This window comes from Mixophyes fleayi, chromosome 5 (assembly GCF_038048845.1).
Source record: "Mixophyes fleayi isolate aMixFle1 chromosome 5, aMixFle1.hap1, whole genome shotgun sequence".
NCBI classification, from domain to species: domain Eukaryota; kingdom Metazoa; phylum Chordata; class Amphibia; order Anura; family Limnodynastidae; genus Mixophyes; species Mixophyes fleayi.
Genome location: NC_134406.1, coordinates 77457680 through 77482875, shown reverse-complemented (window position 1 = coordinate 77482875; position 25196 = coordinate 77457680). Strand labels below are relative to the sequence as shown.

General features: G+C 37.2%; 1 protein-coding gene across 1 annotated transcript in view; it reads left to right on the top strand.

The window, feature by feature from the left end:
* The window catches only part of CAPN7 (calpain 7), a 51505-nt gene that overhangs the window by 12232 nt on the left and 14077 nt on the right, over positions 1-25196 (top strand). Inside the window, exons 4-15 of the mRNA XM_075212426.1 lie at positions 98-165; positions 2890-3087; positions 3447-3533; positions 4600-4726; positions 10467-10552; positions 11590-11683; positions 12085-12231; positions 13453-13559; positions 16796-16916; positions 18192-18336; positions 20970-21069; positions 22903-23038. Coding sequence (XP_075068527.1) covers positions 98-165; positions 2890-3087; positions 3447-3533; positions 4600-4726; positions 10467-10552; positions 11590-11683; positions 12085-12231; positions 13453-13559; positions 16796-16916; positions 18192-18336; positions 20970-21069; positions 22903-23038 — 1416 coding nt within the window. The remainder of the gene's footprint in view (positions 1-97; positions 166-2889; positions 3088-3446; positions 3534-4599; positions 4727-10466; positions 10553-11589; positions 11684-12084; positions 12232-13452; positions 13560-16795; positions 16917-18191; positions 18337-20969; positions 21070-22902; positions 23039-25196) is intronic.

Sequence of the window (25196 nt, the reverse complement as noted above, 5' to 3'; positions counted from 1 at the left end):
TTTAAATCTTTTTAAAGGCAGTTCATTCTAGGAAATGGTTCTTGAAACTCTCATTTTAATTCTATAAATATTACTAAGATGGTGTACTTCTGTTTAGTCTAATGAAACTACAGATCAAAACCTTCAAACAAAACTGACGCAGTTGGCTCGTCAAGCATTGGACAGGTGAATATACAGTCATAAAAATGCATCTTTGATAATATGTCAATGCTTTTTTGTTTTTCCTTTAGAACATTATCTATATTAGTAACTTATGTGTTCAAGATAATTCTTATATTTCTATCCAGTAGTGAAAGACTTGAATAAGCAGCCTGCTTTCTCAAGTACATGAAAATTCCTAAGAGAATAAATAAGTTGATGATATTTAGGCTATTTTTTTAGAATTAGAAATATAATCATTATTAAAGCCGTATTATGACTTGTATCACTGTGCATGACAGACACAGAAACTAGAGTAAACATGACATTACTGGAATGTCGCTAAGCTGGAACTTTTCAGGCATGATTGGATGTATATATTGCAGAAACATTTAGTATGCTAAAGGTTGCCACCCTGTCTGTTTTAATTGTATCATCATTTGATAAAATGTGCAAGTACAGACATTGAATCATGGTAATTAGGGACTAGTTTAGGCCTGTGTCCACAGCTACATAAGTGTTAATTGGACCACTGCTTGCCACGTTTCTATATAAGGTTAAAACTGTATTTTATCATTTGTTTTGGGGGGAGGGTTTCGGTTAATAGTAGATTGGTATGTTTGTAAATAGCATCTTAATAAACTTAAGTTTAGTGAGCGTCAGCTTGCTGTCTTACCTGGACTCCCACATTTATAGATTCATCCTTCTCCAGTATGCAGAAATGTAGGTATTAGTATCTAAAGATACGTGTGATGTTGACTACATGTCTAGTTCAACTCTGCTCTACTAGACCAGACACTGCAGCATACGTACAATACCTGTGTGGAATATAAAATCTCAAAAGAGCGTACAAAAAAAAAATTAATCAGTTAATGTTACCTGTCAGTCATATAGTCATTTATGATTATACTCGGAAATTTAAAAAAATACATATATTTTTTTAAAGTTTTGTTCCCTTTGAAAAACGTTTATGAGGCTGTCCTTACGTCTTCTGTACATAAAATAAATGTTTACACTAAAATAAATTTTTACACTTGCTCATGATTACAAACACATGTTTTTGCATTCATACTGAAACTAGCCACCAGTTGGAGCAAGACATACAGCAGAAAGCAGAAAAGCAGCATACTTCTGTGTGCGTCTGAGTTTGACTTGGACGTGCCCATTCCCCACCCCGTTCACTCCCCTATATCGTAGGCTGTAGTAATTGTCTTTGCGCTCGGAGGTGACTTGGACGTGGCTGTGCTCTATTCCATACCGTTTGGTTCTGAGCATCCGCAGTGTTCTTTGAGCTGATGACATGCACACATTAGCAGGATATGCTCATTAATGACTCAGGCCAAGAGTGTTTAGAGGGCCCTTCTTGCAAGGTTACAATTTATAGGGACTGACTACAGTTTCACATAAACAGACAAACAGCCAGTCATTTGTCATCTTAATTTTATAAGACATACTTGGTTTCTCTAAAAGACTTTATTTGGGAATTTATATTAACCATCTAAACCATAATTGCTCTAATATTTTACTGGATTGCTAATGCCATTAACCAGTGTGAATACTCAGGGCCTGATTCGTGTTCAGACGTAAATCCATTTGTGTAGCAGATCTTGCGTGAAATACCTCTGTACATGCTCAGAAATGGACATTGTGCCAATGAATGCAATTGTATGCAATTAATGTTCGCATGAAATGACACTTACTACTTCCAATGACTTGAGAATCGAAACGTTGGAAGGAAGGGTTGGACTAACATAGGCGATGTACAGTAAATGCATGCTGACACATTTGCGGCCGACTCAAGTCCTGAGATTCTCGCAAGTATGCTTGGTTTCACCCATAGCATTTGCACCCACTACAGGGCTGGTGCAAATGCCGACTGATAGTGATGACTGTCAAAACATAGTCTTTGCTTTCAAAAGTATGTGTGTCACTAGCTAGAACAGAACATCTGCATACAAGTAAGATAAAAATGCATTATATGTACAGTACACTTGAAAGCATCTTTATTTAGTAATATAAAAAAATATTATTTGAAATTTTATATTTATATAAATGATTATGCTGATTGGGCAGCACAGTGGCTAAGTGGTTATCACTTCTGCCTTACAGCACTGGCGTCATGAGTTCAATTCCTGACCATGACCTTATCTGTGTGGAGTTTGTATGTTCTCCCCGTGTTTGCGTGGGTTTCCTCCAGGTGCTCCGGTTTCCTCCCACACTCCAAAATCATACTAGTAGGTTAATTGGGTGCTATCACATTGACCCTAGTCTGTATGTGTGGGGGAATTTAGACTGTAAGCACCAATGGGGCAGGGACTGATGTGAGTGAGCTCACTGTACAGCATTGCGGAATTAGTGGCGCTATATAAATAAATGATGATAACATTTATTTTATGATCAAAACATTTTTTTATGCGTTCTTATGTGACCTTTATTATAAATATGCTTATGCATATACTCCAGTCTGTACTGTGTGTCTACATACTGTAAGTAACTCCCCTTTGTGCTTTGAGCATAGGAGTGCACCAGATTGTTAGAAATGCCCACAGGGAGAAGCTAAATCTGCAAGTGATTTTGTAGACTGGCATCATAAATGCTCCCACTGTCTCCACAATCATAGTCAAGTTGTCTGTCACAGCCACGGTGAAGTGATGTTGATAAACCTTCTACAGTTTCTTATAATGAAAGTACCTGCAATGTTTAAATAATTTGTCAGAATGCAACAATATTTTTATTTATTTTATTTAATAGAGCAGAATCGTTGAAAGAATCTATGTCTAAATCTTCTGCAAAAGACAAGCCATCTGTCCCAAAGCAAAATCAGCCAGCAAAACCATTTCTCCCTCTGGGTCCAGACTTTAGCCTAAATGATAAACCAACTGCCAGACCCACACAGAGCAGTGAGCCGCCTCGTCAGCGATATACAACGGAGGAGATTGAAGTCCTTAGGTATGAATGCCTTTAGTTGCATGTGTTTGTACAGGCGACCGATGTCTAAGTGGACATAATTACAATGCACACTGCAAATCACTGTGGTTGTCCACTAGTGTACCTATATCTTCATTCCAGTGTATGTCAAGGTGCATGCCTACTCTCCACTCTATGGAGAAGCTTCTGTAATCTAGACGCTCACCTGGGTTTGCGAGAAGCTAGCTAATTGATAGGCTGCATACTTGTGACATTGCAGGCAATACTCTCATTGGTACTAGTGCAGCCATTCAGAATGGCTGACAAGTCCACTTTAAGGCTCTATGAGATGATGTGTTTACTTTTGCATCCTATACTGATATTTTACTTGCTGTTTGCAGGAAGACTTCAAAGATTAATGGAGTTGAGTATGTGCCTTTCATGAGTGTTGACCTGCGGGAACGATTTGCCTTTCCCTTGCCATTCTCGTAAGTACACAATATTATGTGCGGTAAGGGATCCACAGCAATCCTTTCTCAAGGGCAAGAAGCAGTTTGGCAAAATATTTAAAATAAATACTAACTATACAAATGTATTGTTCTGTGCAAAATATTTTTTTTTTTAATAAGCTGATTTATTTGTTGTTTAATTTAGATGTTTATTTTATTGAAAGAGCAAGAGTGGTCATTTGTAAGTTGGTGTTTGAAGCGGCATTATAATACCAAACCCAGATCCCCTCTAATCCCTTTCTTTTCAGAGGTCAGAGCTTTATTACGTGTTGGGCTGCAGTTTTGTTATAATTTATTTCAGTGATATCTGGCCTTTAGCTGTTATAAAGCTGGTGCCCAAGTTCAAGTCAGCCACAGTTTTAAAATGGAAAACAGTGAGATAGTTGTAGTGGTGTGGAATAAAAATAATTCAATTAAAATATCATCTATTTGTTGGTCACATCTATTCATGCAATGTAAAATGATAACTTGGTAATAGAGAGCTGCCATGATGAACTCTGTGAAAATGGCCAGTAATATATAATGCATGTTTGACGTTAAAGAAATTGGTGTGACAATGAAATTTATTTCCACTGATTATCTATTTTGGTTTTTTTTAAAGTGTAGTATGCAAACAGGTTAACAATATTTAGAAAGTCTACTGTGGCATTTATGGTTTATCCATGGATTAAAATAAGTGACTATACATATATAATATGTAAATGAATGTGTCAACTTGCAGTGAAAACCTTTAGAATAATTTTCTGATTAATTCAGAGATGTTCTGGCACTCTAGGAAAGGTAACACAGTACCGTTTAGTGAGCATCTTTGGGATAAGAAAAGGTCATTGCATATGAAGAATAAGAATAAAAGTGTAGTGGGCAGACTCGATGACTCATTTGGTCTTTATGTGCTACCAGCATGGACATAGTTCTGTTTTGTTTATGAATGACGCTTTATTGCTGCTGCTGCTGCTGCTGCTGTTGCTTGTCCCTTAATAGAGCTTGTATTGATAGAATTTATGAGGAATATGGAAGCTGACAAATAACACCTTTTAAACTGCAGAGACAAGCTTGGAAAGTTGGCACTATCTCCCAAGCAGAAAGCCATGTTCTCCAAGTGGGTGAGGCCAGACGACATTACTAACAACCCCACAATGATCTACACTGTGTCAAGTTTCAGTATTAAGCAGGTAAAGTGGTTGAAATGAAAGCAGTATCTCACTCACACATTGTTAGTATGAGGTGAGGCTCATATCTGTCTCTGTTTTGTAAGTAATTCTATTTTATATTTTGTAATGGAGCACAAATGTTAACCAGATGCAAGCAGGGGCCCATTCTGTGACTTCATCTGAATCATATTCTGATTAACCAGAGTTGTTTCTGACCCTCAAGTACAGTTCCACACTGAACATGCTTGGGATAAGCAAAGTCCAAAGCGTATGAACAATAACAGCACAGTGGAGATGTCAGCGCTACTCAATATGCTGGCGCTATATAGATAAATGTTATCAAGGCTTTCAGACTTATTATTGTATGGTGTGCGGCGCTGCGGAAAACTTGTGGCGCCTAACAAATAAAGGATAATAATAATATTAGTTGAGATGTTATTTCCCTGTTTATCTAGAAATCATAGTTTTTCTTCTGATAGGGTTATTTACCTTTATTATATTATTTTATATGATTTAATTATTCTGTGATTCGGGCTGATAGATTTGGATCAGTTTAATTAGTAGATACAAAAAAGCAGAAAGGTATCCACTTAGTTTGGCCGATATGTCTTTCATACACAGTGTCTTGATACCTGCCTGTTTTAACTATGAGCTATATGAAACCGATCTGCCCTGTTTGAATCAATCTTAGACCCACAACCAACCAACCGCCTTATATAAAGTTCTGCCCGGTCACTTCATATTACAAATTGTTAGAACTATTTACAGTCAGCTTAACGCCAACTAGTGTTTCCCCGAAGTATGCTTTTTCAAGGCAAACCGAGTGTTTGCAAGAGCGGGACATTTAAACTTTGTCTGTCCAATCAAGAATCTGTAAATCTTCTTTCCCGATTGGCTAACATTATTTTTCTTTTGATTAACGCTTTAAATTCAAAATGTATTATTTTACGGTGTTCTTTTATTATACATATTTATAACTAGATTTTGGATTGTCCATATATCTCATAATGCTATTAGTGAATTTGTTTTCTCTTTATCATGAAAAGTAGTGAAACTTATTGATGCAATTCATCCTTATTTATTTTATATACTTTTCCTCTTTAATTTTGTTTATATGGCTGAATTAATGAAATTGCTGATATCTAGTTATATAGCAAGATGTTTTATTAGTCCATTCATACTATATAATGGAATTTACTCTTATTCTAATCCTGTCGATATTGCAATGCTTTTTTATTGAAAATACATATTTTTCTCTATATGTATAGCTATTATTGTTTTATCTATAGACCCCTTGTCATAATCCTCTCTATAAGTTCTTTTCTCTGACATTTATTTGACTCAATGTTTATAGCTATAATTACTCACTCCTCTTGTATTGTCGGGTTCTGCCAGTGCTTCCACTTTTGCCTAGTACCATGACTCTTTGGAGTTTAGAGGCTCTGAGCAGATTATAGAGACGTTCATAGTGCTGTGTGCGTCTCTAGGATCAGTGATGTTATAGTCCTGCATGGGCCTGGGTAGAAGTGGATGTATTGCCAGATAAAGGTAAGTGAGAGGGGAGAATCTCCATGTGGAATGGGGACAGGGATCTGTCTTTAACAGGAGGGATTCTGGTGTAGTGTGAGGGTTTCCTGCAATGGGAGTGATCTATTTGCGATGGTGAGGGGGGTGTCTGTTCAATGTGGGTTGTAGTTACGTGACTTAAAATATACATTAAATCGGTTTAATTTTTTTCAGGGGAGATGTGATTCTTTTTATGATAATTTCATTTTCCAGTATATAGTATGTTACAAATATTGTAAGTAGGGACCCATCTATCACTATTTAAAGAGTCATATTAACAAATCACAAAACCAACTTTTGATGTGATATAATAAATACCTTGATTTTCTTTTTCACCTCTTTCTCTTACTAATACACTAGTATTCATGACTGTAATTTATGTAATGATTATTTTTTCATGGAAAAGCAATACATGTTTAAAACAAATATGACTTTACGGTAACCCAGAGTCTCATTTGAATGCCTATAGAAATTGATGCACAGTTTGCCCTATTTGCCACACACTACACAAACCAAGTTCTCATGCATGCAGCTGTTCTAAACTGGTTTTCTGAGTGTAATATTCCCACTTAGCACGGTGGCTAAGTGGTTAGCACTTCTGTCTTAGAGCACTGGGGTCATGAGTTTCTGACCATGGCCTTATCTGTGAGGAGTTTGTATGTTCTCCCCGTGTTTGCGTGGGTTTCTTCCAGGTGCTCCGGTTTCCTCCCACATTCCAAAAACTTAATTAGGTTAATTGGCTGCTATCAAATTGCCCCTATTCTGTGTGTATGTGTGTTTTAGGGAATTTAGACTGTAAGCCCCAATGGGGCAGGAACTGATGTGAATGAGTTCTCTGTACAGCGCTGTAGAATTAGTGGCGCTATATAAATAAATGGTGATGATGAATATAACAGTTTGTGCCATTAACATGCTGAGGTCAGGCCCCCATGCTCTTTTGAAGTCACGGGGCTCTAATTTTACATTATCTGCCTTAAAAAACACATCAATAAAAGCTAACTCAAGTTAAATTGTTGGTTATACTGTACGTCAATCGTCCTGCTAATCATACCTCTATAAAGTACACACTGAAAGAATGATATTCACAGACAAATGCAACAGTAGATTCTTGTCTATTACAAAACATAATTTTAATGGAAGTTTGTGAGTGGGATTTATGCAAATTATGTATACTCTCCATTAGTTACTTTTTAAGTGAACTTGTTATTCCCACATAAAGCTTTACTGTGGTTTTTAAGACCTCAAGGAAGAATATGTCTAGCTGACTGAATGTTAAGAACCATTTTATAATTCATTTTCCTGTCCTGTCTGCAGAATACTTTGACAGTGGCCACCTGCCAACTTGCTTTTTATACTATGCTGCAGAATTTGATGACACTCGCTCCTGTGCATACTGCAGCCGCTGCCATTAGCCAGGGAATGGCGGCAGGGAATGGCAGAGAATGATAGGAAAAAAGGATAAAAAAAAAAAAAAAAAAGTAAGCCTTTATTGGACAGCTAATAAACATGATCTATACATGGTTTAATTATTATGGGATCATGTTTATTAAAGCTAGAAACACATGAAGGCATGGTGTGCCTGACTATTGAAGTCATTGTTATATAATAGTAAGCAGTGCAAATACTATGTTCCTGTCACACACTCACTGACAAGCTCTGTAAATGCTGCAGTCACTGATACTGGATGTTGATTTTGACATTGCCTGCTATGTGCAGGCAAATAGAGTGTATAAGCACTGATTTACTAGAGCTAAAATATGCAGGCACGCAAAGCTCCTGTATGACATTAGCCTTAGAATCGTTTCACTGCCATAAACGCATCTCCTATGTCCGTGCATTCCCGCTCCAGGTAGCTACATACGTAGGGTATACATAAAGTATGCAAGTAACCAGTGTTGGTTCACCTTCTGGGAGTGAAAGGATATTCCTTGGGAGGCAGAGGCCCCTTTGTCATGTTAATAAGGAAAAAACACAAATTATGCGATTAGCTAAAAAATAAAAAAACAATTCCTGGAAACACATATATTTTATTATGTTCAAACAGATATATAACCTCTAATGAAGTTCTCATATGCAATATCCCTATAAACATAAGCAGTCACAGAATACGAATTGTGGTATTATTCTTTGGTAAAACTAACTGAATGGAAAGGACTGAATCATGCTGTGTTGTAATTTTCTATTTTTATGATTTTGCATGCCTGTGGTTTTGGTTGTTTTGTGAGTGCACTTATGTATAAAGTTAGACGTGGTAATCATGAACTTTTACACATTTTATTTTATGTATCTGCAAGACATTTTTAGCTGCATACAATGGTTTCTGTGCCATTTTTATTTAAAAAAAAAATGTATTTTAAACAAATTTATATTTATTAGGGTGTTGTAATAAATTTTTTGGGTTGTAAAGTTTGTTACCTTGGTCAAGTTTTGATATGTAGAAACTGTTTTATTTATGTGTATAAGTTTATTTGTTATGTTATTCAATTATTATATTATTATGCTGTAATGAGCATTGTGCATTGTGGTGTTTATATGGAGTATCAGCAAATTAAAGTGGCAGATAAATTCTCTGAACAAAACAGTCCCACTTCTTAGCCCCATGCTTTGCAATCTTTGTGTTTTACTTTTTGTTAATAAAGAAAGCCACTATGCACAGTCTATGCAATCATTTATAGTGGGGGGTATCATTTATAGTGGGGGGTTCTATGGAGGTCTCTCTCTGTCACTGTTGCATGCAACACAATTTGGTAAATCAAATTTGTCCCAAGTGTATAAGTCCTATATTTGTAACAGTCCTCCTGTGATTTTAGAAAGTAGATGTAAAGTGGATGATAAAAAAATAAACTGTAGATAGCTTCAAGTTCTATACCTTTACCTATATAATCTAAGTATTATAGCTGCATTAAACATTACTTGCCTCACTGTAAGTGGGCACTAGGTACAACTGATATCCAATTACAGTAACCACTGCCTCCTCTCTTCATATTTTCACTAGTCGCCAGGGGCAATTATAGGCTTGTAATCTGGGCAATTATTTTGGTGCCTTCACAACATGATTGGCACTGTGCTACTGGAACTTTTAATCAGTCGCTCATTCATGCTGCGTAGGGCGAGTAACTCCAAACTGCCTGTAGTTGTCCTTGACAACTGTTACTATAATTGGATATCGGTGGTAACTAGCAAACGGGTAAGTACATTTTGTGTAGTATGTTTAGGTAATAGCTATTTTAAACATATGTAAAGTGGAGTTAGGATAACTCCACAGTATTTTAACTAATACCCCCTTCTCCCCAACTAGCAAAAGTAGAGGGGAATCATGGCCCTGACCCCCACATTTAAGGAGAACTCTCCTCCACCGGGGCTGTAATAGCTTCTGAGAAAAGGGAGTAGTTCACATCCGCAGAGTGGTTTGATGGGGGTCTACACATTCAGGGCCTGAGTCATTAAGGAAAGTAAGGCAAAGAAAATAGAGTAAATGTTCTCTGGGACAAACCATATTTCAATGCAAGTGGTGCAAATTATTTTATTATTTTTTTATAAGTTAAATACTGCCTGTTTTTTTTTTTTATGTAGAACACAAATACTTGATAGCTTTATTTTTACACTGAAATATAAACTTGATCTAGGAATGCTCTAACCAACTATAAATCTGACCCCACATGTGCAATTTACCTCCCCCTCCAATACAACATGGTTTTGCCAAGGTGCAAAGTTACTCCTTTTTAATGCTTTACTCTCCTTAATGACTCGGGCCCTCAGTGTCTGCGGTGCTTGTACATCTCCTCTTACTAGTTATGGAGAGGAGACATAAAAGCAGTGGGTTGGGGATGTTAGTTAGTTAGTAAGAGTTTTGCTGGAATTACCCTTTAATAACCTGCAAAAAATGTGACCTAGTAAGAGGCGAACATTGGTACATAGACATCTGGCTATTCCAGGAGGAGTTCAAGCTTTTGTGTGATATATGGCATGTTGTGACAGCAGACAAAACTTACCAGCTTTGTTACACCTTTGTGAACAGTGTTTTAGTTGTTGTAGTTATTAACAACTGTTATGATCCTTACTGAATATCGATCCGTTTTCTTGAGGAAAAGGGAGGGTAGTAGTCTGTGAGATAAACGGTAGACATTGCTGGAGTTAAAGAGTTAATTTAATTCTCAAACTTCAAGTAACCAATATATATCTTCTTTGTTACCAGACAATAGTGTCAGATTGCTCCTTTGTGGCCTCCCTCGCCATTAGCGCTGCTTACGAGAGACGCTATAGCAAGAAGCTCATTACAAGGTATGCCTGAGATACACTAACTAGTATTCAAATAATATAATTTAACTAGTACAGCAGTTATTACCATGATACATTTGTGCTTTGAGATATAGACGCACAGTTTCTGGTTCTGGGCAAATAATCCTGGTACAAACATATTTTATGTTTATAAACAAATCTTTCTGATATTTTACCTGGTTTTGTGGAATTATGTTAGGAGTCTCAAAGTGTTGCTTAATACTAATAATTAGGCTACTGTTTCAAAATGCAACCCACTGTCTAATTAGTTTTTAAACTACCAGGCATAGTCTGTAGTGTTATACAAATGGGGAGATTACACACCGTGATATACACATACAAACCAGTGACAAATTTTAATAGGGGTGATTTGGACAGAAGGGTTTAGGACCTGGGAGGGGGTCCGGACTATCCACTACAATCAGTGGTGCAAATATGACCTTGGGTTGAGGGACCTATTGTGTATTTTAATGAACTGTTTGCATGTTTATTGTAAAATATTTGAAGAATGTGGTTTGCTAAGTTTACTAATATATTAATGCATTTGTGTGTGCTCCAAAATGTAACTGTAAAACTTGTCTGGAGAAGATTTTAAAGGTTACCATTATGTGGAATGGGCCATGGCTTGAGCATCAAGCAGTGGTTTAAATGTACCACTGATACATACAAACTTATATTTACAGGTGATCACACATAATAGTGTATAGTTTAGAAGAGTAGTAAAATGTGAGAGGACAGAACTGCTCAGGGTCTGAAGAGAGAGAAAAAAATATGATCCCATAAAGGTGTATTAAAATAGGGGCAAAGATGAGGTAGTACTTTATTTTATAATATTATACCAGCTTGTTTTGGAACTTCTTGGATATTTAAAAAAAAAAACTAAAAATCAGAGCTGTACATTTCTGCAGATTTCTGAGTGACCCACTTGGGTCAGTTCATCCAGTGTGGCAAATGCCTTTTGATAGCTTTGGTTACAGATTGTGCAATTGTCAATTAATTTACAGTACATTTCCTTATCGTGTGTGTTCTTTATCACTTAGCATCATCTACCCACAGAATAAAAGAGGAGAACCGGAATATAACCCCTGTGGGAAGTACATGGTGAAGCTACATATCAATGGTGTACCTAGAAAGGCAAGTGGTTGTCTTGATTTACTATAGCGGTTATCTATTTATAAAGGCTAGAGCTGTCTTTTTCATTCAAATTCACATATTACATATGCATAATTAGCCTCATTTACAGGCAGGGGTAAATATAGGATCTAGAACAAAACAATGTTCGGGGGTTTCCAGCTCATAAAAGAAAGCTGGCAAGTAATTGTGTGCTACATGCAAAAGAACACTGTATTCACTGCTCCCCTTGTATCAGAACATGGTTCCCAGGTACTAATTTCTACCTTTTAGCTGGATCCGCTCAACTTCAAATGAGACCTATAAAGAGAATACTGCACTGTCAGCCAGTACAAGTGCTTCTTACATGCTAGGGCAACAGCTGATCATACATATAGATTTTCATACTTGGTTTGTTTTTCCAGGTTATTATAGATGACTTCCTCCCTGTTGATCACAATGGCGAATTACTGTGCTCTTATTCTAATAACAAGAATGAGCTGTGGGTGTCTCTGATTGAAAAGGCCTACATGAAAGTGATGGGAGGATATGATTTCCCAGGATCAAATTCAGTAAGTTAAAATTGCTCGTCAGAGGATCCCTAGCTAAATATATTAATTGGTTTCTTTTCACGTGTGTTAATTTCAATTAAGCTTCACCATCATTAACCTACCTTCTTTTTATTGTACTTATGGCTTTTTTTGTTTTTCAATCGGTAATCTTGCCTGACTCCAAATGTATTTATTAATAAAATAGGAATTGTAACTTGTTGTCTTAATTTTATTAAAGTTCATTTCCATTTTTTGTTACATTATGCATGATATCAGAGCTATAATGCTGGTTGTAAATGTTCTATCCTGAATATTGCACAGACTCTGCTTAACAAACAATAATGTAGTTGTAACCCATTGTCACTGTATGTAGAGTTGACAGGTTACACAATGTACCTACTTCTCTAGCCCTACCTAGATCCTGGACGTGGATGACCAGAGGGTCCCCACACATGCAGGTTTTGCAGGTGTTGGGACACAGGGATAGTAATTTAGGGTGCTGTGCAAATGGATGTCTCAATGATTTGGGCACCAGACCATCTCTATATTTCAGACAATCTATTTATATATCAAAGATATACCCTGGTGACTCCTGCCTGCAGTCACCAAGGGCCTTGGTTTACTATAATACCAATGTACTGCTATGGTATTAGCAGTGCATTTTGAATCTCTCGATTGTGAAAGTACATTTGCTTTAATTGGTAGGTAAAGCTTACAGACTGTTTCTTACTAAAGCTTTGAGAAATCACAAGGACATCTAGACAAATCTCATTCAACAGTATTGGCCAGTGGATGCTGGGCTGGACTTATCAAGAAAGTAGCCCTGTGTCTATGAACATTAAATGCTGTATAGCACCTTTTTCCTGCAGTGTGCATATAAAACCTATATTTGAATTAAGTCGGTAATGAAAGTGAAATAAACAAAAGAAAATCAACTGATGTGTTTACCTGATGATTGAATAGATATTTTATTCTGCTCTGTGACAGGACTAACAATGGTAGAGAATGTTCTATGTGAAAGATATGTGGCTAATGGATGTGGCAGAGGCTTAGGGTGCGAAGGCTTGTGTGCCAACAGGCTCCAAGTATGTAAATCTGGCTCTGAGCTGAAGCCATGTGTACTATTTTTAGTTTCATTATGTTCACATATTTGAACAAAACCAGTTTTTTTTGGAGTGTGTATTAGGATATACTGAGCATCAGTAGAAGTGAACTAACATTGCCGCCATGTTTTCCTTGCAGAACATTGATCTGCATGCACTGACTGGATGGATACCGGAGAGGATTGCTATGCACTCTGACAATCAAGCCTTTGACAAAGAAAGCATTTTTAGAATGCTCTATCAAAGGTATAACACTAACACTGTCCGTGTAGTGTATGGTAAATAGTCTCAGGAAAAGCTTAGCTAGAGTATAAGTCCATTGCTGAGTCAAAATAAATATAGCACATGAAACTACTTGCACATCAGAGTATATAACAATGATGCGTGTTTGATAGACTCCGTCAATTTTTCCAATGTTTTTCTTGCGTGAAATCAGCTGAAGTTTTCACTTAGGTTTAGGTATCGTAAAATGGATCTTTTTGGAAAGGTAGTTAGTCTTGGAACTTCATGTTTTACCAGGCAAAATATTATTATTTGTGTTGTTGATTTGTAAGGAGCCACAGTGCTTTGCAGTGCTGAGTAATAGGAAAAACAGGACATAAATAATAGCGGGACATACAAGGTAAAATGAATGCAGACATGAAAACAAAGGGGAAGGCCCTGCATTGTAGAGAGCTTACAATCTAGTGGAAGCTGAGGCAAGAGGAGCAAGGTGATTCATATAGGAGATTGAACAGCAACATGGGTGTACCTATGGGAGAAGGGTAGTAAAGAGATGAGTTCTCAGAGAGCATTTAAAGACCTTAAGGTGAGAAAGCTGAGGATTTGAGTTCACTCTGAATACAGAGAAAAATTACAAAAATAATCTCCAGTCTTATTCCCTCTATATTCCCTAAAAGACACAGACAACTACCAGGTTGGAAAAAGATTGATCTGTACTGTTTGGCTGACTTCTGCTCGCTAAAGTGGCAACTACTCCCCCCCCCCCCCCACCCCCCCCTTTTTTTTTTTCTTTTGTTTTCCTTAAAACCGTATTTTTCTTGTTCTCTTCGATATAGATTTAAAATTGTTATAAGCATAAAGCTATACATATTGTCAATGTATAATTTAAGCAAATTCAGTCACTTAACTAAAATTTTGATTGTATATGAACGCATCTAAATAAGTAATTGGTATTGTATACTTTGTGTTTGTTACTGTTACTGTCATGTCTTTTTCTGACGTCTGAGAAAAACTAATAAAAAGATTTAAAAAAAAAAAGACCTTAAGGACATGGTAGAGCCTGTTAAGGTGTGGAAGAAAATTGATAGGTTGGGATGAAATTGGAGAAGACTTGTAGGCGAGTGTGAGAGATGGTGTGAGGGAAAGTACTTCTAATTAAGGTTTGAAATGTATGTAGGGGTGGTGTTGGTAAGGGTAAGTAATATGAATTGGATTCTGGATATGGGGAGTCAGGGTAGGCATTTGCAGAGTGGTGTGATTGATGTGAAATGGTTAGAGAGGAAGATCAGTCTTACTGTGCCATTTAGGATGATTAAAGCAAGGACAGGTAGGTAAGGAGAATTCCAGATAGGGGAAGGTTGCAGTAGTCAAGGTGAGAGACTTTGCATTTTGAGTAAGAAAATGTCTAGCAATATTCTGAAGGTGGAAGCAACAAGACTGTTAGACGTGTTAGATGTGAGGAGTAAAGCAGAGGGCGCAGTCAAAGGTGCACCAAGGTGGTGGGGGAGAATTGAGGGCAGCTGGTAACTCTGGTAGGAGTGAAAATGCTCTGCTGTGTTTTGGACATATTGACCTTTATGTAGCTTTTGGTCAGCCATGTGGAAATAGTTCAGATCAGATGAGAGATCAGAGGTGGAGAGGTAGGAGTATAAAGGAAAAAAAATATTGCTAATGCAACAGAACTTGGTGCCAAATATGTTAGTAAATGCAAAAAGAAGAGAATACCACTATGGTTATTCAAGGAAGTAGCAGTTGTTATAAGTGCTAAGACAACTGCAAGAGATGAATACATATCAATCAGGAGGATAAAAAAAGAATGGATAGAAAGCTGTTCCAAAAAAGATAAGCACAATAACGCAAACAATACCAATATAATGTGTCTAAGTAAACAAATTCTGGTTGCAATAATTGCAGCAAAATTATAAAATGATAGTGATAATAGTTGATATGTCAAAAATATATAATGGTAATCCTGTTATGTAACCTATATTATAGTAATGTCATATTTACACCACCAGAGAAACCTCACAGAGTGAATTCTAATTCATTCAATCAAAAACTTTTCATTTTTTTAGTAACAACTCTTCTTATAACATAATGAAATATTCTAGAGCTCAAACAGAAGACAAGACTTGACAGTCAGTAATTAAGGGTGATAAAACCTGATTTAAATACATTGGTCAAAGTAAAAAAACAAAAAGGAAGGAAGGAATAGGCTAAAAAGTGAAGGGGTTGGTTGTAGGAAACAGAGAAATGCAGACGGCCTAAATTATTATTTTTATTCTGTATTCACTGTTCAAGGGGGGGTCAACTACACTAAAAGGGAAAGATAGAGCAAACAAGCCAATTGGTTCAGATCGTGTACAACGAAGAGCGTTAGAAGAACTAAAAGTAGTGCTTGTAGCACCACATACTAAACTTTTTTTAACCAGTTGCTGCTAAGAGGTATAATTTTAGGTGACTGGTGAATGGCAAATGTAGTTCCACTACGCAGAAGGGAGAATATGATAAGTATAGACTTGTAAATCTTAGGAGGGGAATTAAGTGATTAACTTAACAAACTATTCATTAGTTTAAATTGCAATAGACTGATCAAAGCTTGTGTTTGGTTGCTGTGGTTTATTTTACCTGTTGTGTTTTTTTGTTGCACCATGTTAGTAGATACACCTAAAGGCCAGTGAGACATAGGGGTGGGTTTACCTATGCGTAGCCCTGGGAAATCTGTACTTTTACACTATGTAAGCACCAGATACCTGGCACGTTGGTAGTGATATGCCATGTAGGCACTGTCCACAGTGTTTAGCCGCATTAAGGTACCTGGAACTTTGAGTGTACACTGCCTGCCATGCGCGGGCAAATAGAGAATGTAAAGACCAACTTGCTGGTGCTAAAACATTCAAGCACTGAATGTGCCAGTCGCTAGTCTTAGATGGTCAAATTTTCCAAAAAGCTCATCTAATGACTCAATATATTCCATGAGAAATACTGTACTACAGCGTGACAAGAACAATTTTTTTCCAGTTAAATGCTGTCTGACGATACACAACCTTCAGAAAATCACATTTATTTCTGTCTGGAAAATGTGACCTTCTAAAACAAACCTGCTGTGACACGACAGTGGACTATTCAATATATAATGCTGGTTTTGTTTTCCTTATATGCTTCTTGCATTCCACTTTGTTTGGAAAAGGCCTTACCTAAATACCACTTTTTATTTTTTACTATAAGAAATAGTATCTTCATATTTGTACTCTTTTCAGATTTCACAAAGGTGATGTACTTATTACCACTGCTACAGGCGTGATGTCTGAAGAGGAAGGAGAAAAATGGGGCTTGGTACCTACACACGCATACGCTGTCCTGGACATACGAGAATACAAGGTTTGATGTAGCAAATTGGATTTTTTAAATTCTTGATTGGTCTATGCACACCTTTACTATAAATGTACTGTCCTAAGTGTTTTATTCTTGCTCATAGCAGATGTTAAAATAGAAGACAACGGGATATATTTACTAAACTGCTGGTTTGAAAAAGTGGAGATATTGGTCGCAACCAATCAGATTCTAGCTTTCATTTATTTACTGCATTCTACATAATGACAGCTAGAATTTGATTGGTTACTATAGGCAACATCTCCACTTTATCAAACCCGTAGTTTAGTAAATATATAAAAGTCTTTGGTAAAAAGCAAGGTTAGTTTGTACTTTGTCCTTCCTTTTAGCATGTTCAGTGTACTTATTGAGCATTCCTATTCAACTACATTGTATTTTGCCAAGTGTTAACACTTTTGAACACTGACTATTAGCGTCAAAGTAGGTTTTAAGAACAAGAATAAAATGCTTAATGTTGAAAAGCAGCACTGAACCTGAGACTGAGTACCACTCATTACACACTGCAAGAAGGTAAATTACAATCATCATTGACATAAAAAACTATCACTGTCTGACACAGGACCAAACACTGGAAGTATATGGACCATCTGAGGGGAAATAGTTTCCTACTGCTGATGATTGAACACTATAAGAAAGACTCTGCTTAGGTTTCACAAATTCAGAGTACTGTGGTTTATTCCCCCATGTAATGGTAATCTATGAATAAATTATATGAGCACTGTGTATATTTTGTATTTGATTCCTTATTAAAACAGATATCGACCTTCAAGAAATCCATGAAACTCCCCAAGACTAGTAGAAAGGTATCTGCACTATACACTGTGTAAAATTGCAGGATTGGAGGGTAACACCAATTTGGTGCATCCTGTCACACGTTAGATCTCAAAGCTTCTTATAGCCAAGCTGCTATATTTAGGGAATTGTGTTTGGGGGTATTTGTACTCTGCTAATGAAGGTGCCTGGAGGTTTATGCAACAACATATACACAAAAGTAGCCTGTACTTGTGCTTGTATTTCATTGCATATCAAAAACATTTTGTACAGTATAAAGGGTGTGGAGCTTCTCATGGCTTTTGTGGGTTACAACAAGCTTTGAATGTAACTCGTAATTGGTCAGTCATGGTTTTAATTTGGAACATCTTAGTTACATTGATTTATCCTGGTTCACCTAAACTAATTCATTGTTCTATTTCCATCCAAGTGCAACATTATTGTACATATGTTTTTTTTTAAGATATTTTGTTTTATTACTGTTTATTGCAGGCATTGCGGTTTCTCCAGTTGAAGAATCCTTGGAGTCATTTACGGTGGAAAGGTCGTTTCTGTGAGAAAGATGAGAGGAACTGGACCCCAGAACTGCAGAAATATTTAAACTTTGACCCACGAACAGCCCAAAAAATTGATAATGGTAAATTGTATACTGTTAAGTACGGTATACTATTATGATTTGTGTGTTAATGCACTTCCTAGTCCAAATTAGGCCCTATATGGATATTAGAATTCACAGAGGTGTTTGGTGGCCAAATATAGTGTTTTTATACATGTCACAGAAATCAGAGGTGACTTCTCATACTCATAATGATTTACAATAGGGGAACCATTATTTCTTTGGATTACACAAGTTTTCCTAATGAAGTGATGTAGGGCTGTAACTAGGACTGTGCGACAGGGGCGACCGCCCAGGGTGCAACACTGAAGGGGGGGGCGCAATTTAGGAATGTTTTAGGTTCATTTGGTTAAAATTGTGGGCTAGGGGGGCGGCATTTGTCTTTCTCGCCCCAGGCGCTAGAATTCTGAATTACGGCTCTGAAGTGATGACATCAGAATATATACTAAGATAACTTGTGTATTATGTTTATCCCATACCTATTCAAAACACTTATTAATTGTTCAATAAATGTAAATTTGGCCACGAAACGGCATCATTCTTGTAATATCTATGCAAATGATTTAATTCTAATACAAGACACTGTGCTGATATTATATAATCTCCCAGTCCTATTGATAAATACAAACAAACTTAGACATATGGCTCTCTGTGCAGGATACTTTACAGGGAGGCGGAAAAGTCTCAAGACTTGCACTATTCAAAACTGTAGATGTCATATGAAAGTCCAACCTCCTACCACTCTAGAACTGCACCTTCCATTAAATTCCAAAGTTTCTGTTATTCTCCTAAAAAACATCTTGGTTTAGCCTCATTTATGACTTAAATTAATCATGGGAGTGAGAGTCCATCGGAATTGCCTTTACTATGGGGGGATTTCATTTGACAGCGTTATTCTTGAGAATAACAGCTCTGACAGCCGCAAGCAGAAATCTGCGTTAAAATTACCATACTAACGGTATTACTGCGCAGGCCTCATTATTCTCATAAGTAACGCTGTCAATTGAATTCCCCCCATATGTAGCTTTTGAGTGTTTGAAGTTTGCCTAATGTAAAAAAAAAAGCAAAAAACAAAGTGTGCCTATAAATACCCTTCTTTGCCAAAGTGCAACTGGAAGGTGCAAAATGTGTTACATTAAAAATATAGAATCAGTTAACTGCCCCTGAAAATGCATCCACCTCTTTATATCATTTCAGTAATGTCGCTACTCCTTTGTACTTGGCAAGAAATAACCTTGGCCTTTCCTCCCATTGGTCGGTGCAACTATATGCTCCTTGCTTGTGCAAGGTGCACAGCGCCACCAAAGGGGATCTTCAGCTGCAACATGGCTCCTCATAACTGTAAACATTATATTTACATATTATTTAAACAGATTTTCAAAAACTTTCTAAAAGTCATATTTATATTTCCCAGTACTGTCAATGTCAGACACCATTTGGGATATCACAGGACTGGATACTTCAGTACTCTTTTCCTCAAGGAAACTGGTGACATAAACTGATTTTTGTATATGTACAGATAACAGCAGCATGACAACAAAGGCAGTGGGTATTTCTTGCCATAGACAAATAATATTAATAGGGTTTCAGCCTTTAAGTAAATATTTTAACTTATTGAAGCTCCCTTTACCCCACTTTTCTTTGGTGGGGGTCCCTACACACCCACCTTTGTTCAGTTCAGCAGGGTTCCATTACTTAAGATTCCTTGAGACCTCTGCTGGCTAATTTCCGGTATAATTTGTGATTGCCAGTAGCAAGGCTAGAACTGAAAGCAGACTCCTGATTGGAAGAGTGATGTGGCCATCCAGTTAGAAGCTGGCTATCTGCTCCCAGATTAACAGGGAGCCAGTAAATGTTCCCAGGAAATGTATCTAGTGCAGTAGTCAGGGAACATGGGTAAATTACCCAAAATGGGGTAAAAATTAAATTCCTGGGGGTAATGCTGCCGATTCAAATGCTGTCAGTTGGATTGTAGACCCCTTTAAATGTGAAATTGCTGTTGTACCAGAAGAGCCTTAAGGGTTGGCAGAGGCACTTCTTGAGCTCTGATGCAATAATGAAGCACATATTGCATTTGAAAACAAAGCAGATCTGTCATATTTTTGGATGTCAACAACTGCAAAGGCATTCAAAATTGCACATGAGGAGGCAGTCAAAAAGTTGCTGCCTTTTGCAACAACCTACCTTTGCGAACAAGGATTTTCCACTCTAAAGAACATAAAAACAAAGCAGAGAAATCGATTGGATGCTGAAGACTGTATCCAAATTGCTCCGACATCAAAATGCCCCAATATTGATGCCCTCGTATCAAAAATGAAGCAACATCATTTCTTCAAAATCTGAAGTTTTGAAGTTTAAGCTTTCAAAGAAATTTTGAATAGATTCAATAAAATTTTGAATTCCAATAATTAATAATATACGATTTCCTTCCTTTCAAATCAAGGGGATAACGTTGGCGTATCTAAATGTATTTGGGGGTAAAAAAGTTCCCTGACCCCTGAACTAGTGGGACTCTGAGTGTCTTTGGTTTCAGGGGTGGGACACACCCTGAATTAGTTATAGAGGTAGAAAGTTAATTGAAAAATAAATAAACCTACTAAGAATTCTGTAGAGAATGCTATAGCTATTTGTAACTTCATTTATTAAATTTGTAGGTATTTTCTGGATTACATGGGAAGACCTGTGTCAATATTATGATGTCATCTACTTGAGCTGGAATCCAAGCCTTTTTAAAGAATCAACATGCATTCAGAGGTATGTAATTGTTTTCCCTTTTCTTTTTTTTCTAATTCAGAAAACGTTATTGATTATTTAAAATATCCATACAGTAAGAAAGTGCACATCAAAAAATAGCATAACTTAACAAAGTGTTTACCATACATTTGGGTAGTAAGCATGGTTTAACGTATAGAAAATTTACAAACACTGACAAAAAATAATTTATTTTAAAAAAATGATATGAAAGGGTAAGCATATGGTCACATAGGAAAAAAATATCTTTGTTAGTAGTGTAACTAGACAGTCATACTGAGTACAGCTTGTGGAACATGGGGGACAAGGTCTATGTTACAGACCAGTGATCTGTTATAACTTATTGATGTATGTTATAGCTGAGTTTTACACCAAGGGGCACAGTAATTTTAGACACTACATTATGTGACTTGTTAAAAACCTCTGGATTGGCTATATTGTCTTTTCATCTACACTTGATTTTTGTTTTGTTTGTCTTTCATTGTATTTAAATAATACAACAATATTATGCTCTGTATCATAGGGGCATATTCAATTGTCCACGGGATTGCCGAAAATCCCGGGGTCCGCGCACGATTACCGATATTATAGTAATCGTGCGCGGAAAAACATGTAATACGGTAATTTACTCGCTGGATTTCAGCTCGCAGCTCCCTGAGCCGCGAGCTTAAATCCAGCTACAAATTACCGTATTACATGTATTAGTTTTTCCGCGGCGGGATTTTCGGCGATCCCGCCCCATAGAACGTTGAAAACAATAAATAAATTGAGCACTCGGAAACATTTATAATAAGTGTTAACAATGCATTTGCTAAAACGATTAAGGCCATCAACACTAGAAATTTAGTGTGGCAAGTGTATATTAATTACAGTGTATTTCCAGCTTGTGTACAAATCTGTCTAATGGATCTGTCTGGTGCTACTTATAACATTCACCTTTAGTCAAAATACTTACCTTTGTATTCCTTCCTTCCCTGATTCATTACGACCAGGTGGTTTTTATTCCAGGACGCTGGGCGAGGGATAATACCAGACTGGCTATCGATCTTACCCACATTGTAACCCTCAGAGGAACCACTACTATTATGCTCTCTCTAGATGCTGAAAAGACATTTGATAGGATCTCCCTGGGTTTCATGAGGGTCTTTCTTGAATCCTTTGACTTTGCTGACAACTTCCTCATTAGCGTTCTGGCATTGTACATGACTCATTCTGCCACGGTCTTGTTTAATGGTTTGCTCTCCATTCCATTGTCCATCTGCAATGGCACAAGACAGGGCTGCCCCTTGTCCCTCCTGAATATATTCCTTTGTGATCGAACCCTTTGCATCTCAGATTAGATACAGCCCCCTAACCTCTACACAGTTCTCCAGGCCTATAGCGTTGTCTCTTCTAATGGTCTTTTTTAGTAAGTAAGTAGATGTTGTTGAATTCCTTTAAGAACATAGTATTTTTATTTATTTACATTTTAAGTAAAAACCATTATCAATACTAGTATAACTAAAAAGTATAAAATTAGCACCTGCTCATTCAATCATACTTTAAGGGGCGTATTCAATTGTTCCTCCGGCCGCTGGTAAAACGAGCGCTCTAAAACTATTACTGTTTATACGGTAATTACTCGCTGAATTTCATCTCGCAGCTCTGAAATTCAGCGAGTAAACTACCGTATTAACGGTTTTTGCGCGCAATATTACCGTATAAACGGTAATAGTTTTAACGCGCTCGTTTTTCCGGCGGCCGGAGGAACAATTGAATACCCCCCTTTGAGTATGCTGATAGTGCTCTGTGGATGAAAGTTATTTTATATTGTAAATATTTAATCTTCTTTTACAGTACATGGGATGCAAAGCAGGGTCCAGTGAAAGATGCTTACAGTCTTGCAAACAATCCTCAATACAAGCTTGATGTGCAGTGTCCAAAAGGTGGTGCTGCAGTGTGGATTTTGCTAAGCAGACACATCACTGATAAGGTTTGTGTAACCGTCCAGTCACTGCTTTTGTTTAGAAACCATTGTGATCGTGCTAAAATATTATTGCTTTATAGTATGCACAGTTCCCTAACAAAGATATAGGCAACCTCTGAGTCTTCAACTCCACTGTAAACCAACTGTTTCTTAATCACTCCTGCCTGATACATTTAGGAATCAATCAATCTGGCCCAGTTCTAAAAGCCAGCACTGCAGGATTCAGTCTGTCCATAGCGTTACAATAGAACAATGAAAGCTCGTCAGTCGAGCTTTAATGAAGTGCTATGGACAGCTTTCAATAAGTTCAAACAGTAGAGAGACGACTTTCCAATTCAGGAAACATTTACTAGTAATATTTCTATATGTCTGGGCCAGAATTTATTAAGAAGTAGTAGTCCAAAAATCAACAACCCCATTTAACTATCTTTCTAGTTAGCACCTACTAAATGTCACACTATTTCTTTAAATGTGAATGCCAATTAGCCGTTATTTCCACAATGTGGTGAAGTATGGTAATTGCAATGAAGCCTACTCCAGCCATAAGTGACATACAAAATGAAAATGAATGGATAATTTTAACTCCAGTCAAGTTCTCAGCTTGTGATGGTCATTAGTGTATTATATTTTTTAAAAAGAATTAATAATAATTACACTATGAGGCAGGAGTTCAGTAGAGTGCACGATTTTCAACTTTAACTACTTAAACTATTATCCAGAAAGGTTACCTCCCTGATGGTAATCATGGTAGAGCCTAGGTTCTTGACCTGTGCACATATTTCAGATAGTTCCAAGGGTTACTACAGTCTGTTAAATATAATTATAAACAACATCATCTTTATTAATAAAGTATAAAAGATATATAACCCCATTCAGTATTTTTAAAACATGTAAATATAGTGGCTTGGTATAAATGTACTCAGATTAAGGGATACTTTGAATAAACATGGGGCCACATTTACAGTTAGGAGAAAAGTAAAAAAAGGAGCAAATCTGCTTCTGGACAAACCATGTGCACTGCAAGGAGTACATATTCATTTTCTCTTGTTTTGCATGCACGTAGCTTGCTGCTCGCAGGTAGCGCACAGATGCTAGTGTTCTTTTTACACTGCAATTTAGAGTTAAGCTAGGTTATACCTTCTCCTAACTCTAAATCTGTCTGCACATTTTAAATCCCCTCCTGCAGTGCAACATGGTTTTGCCAAGGTATAAATTTGTTCTATTTTTTACCCATTAGGGGGATTTAGTATAAATGAATACACTATTACCATCACACTGTTCTAGAGCATTCTCCTTCATTCTACATGTTTTACCTGCTATCATTAGGACTTCTGTCAGTCAGATGCAATGATGGATTAGCCATACAAAAATGTGTTTATCTGTTTCCTCAATATGTTGTTTCAGACTTAAAAGATTCTCTATACATTTTTTCACTCATGGTTAGAGGTAAAAAAGACATACAAAATGTTCATTTCAATGAAGAGATTAATTACATTGTTAAATACTGACTGTGCACCTGTTTTAGAGAAAATGCAATTGTTATTTCAAAATCAAGATAAAAATTGTGTGTGTGTGTGTGTGTATATATATATATATATATATATATATATATACACACCGTATTTTTCGCTCCATAAGACGCACTTTTTCCCCCCCAAAAAAGTGGGGGAAAAAGTGTGTGCGTCTTATGGAGCGAATACTGCATTCCAGAAAGGAAGGAAGAAAATAAAACTTACATGTCCAGCGTGGAGAAGCGGGTCCCGGCCAGGCTGCAGATCCTCCTGATCGTCCGTCCCCCTGGGACGTCCCATGTGATAGCTAGGTCCTCACAGATAGGCAGGGGGACGGACGATCAGGAGGATCTGCAGCCTGGCCGGGACCCGCTTCTCCATGCTGGACATGTAAGTTTTATTTTCTTCTTTCCTTCAGGAGGATCCGCAGCGCTGAAGACACCGGAGGGAATAAGATAAGGCTATAGTGTGTGTCGGCTGGAGGCTATACTGTGTGTGTGTCGGCTGGAGGCTATACTGTGTGTGTGCGTGCTGGAGGCTATACTGTGTGTGCGCGTGCTGGAGGCTATACTGTGTGTGCGCGTGCTGGAGGCTATACTGTGTGTGCGCGTGCTGGAGGCTATACTGTGTGTGCGCGTGCTGGAGGCTATACT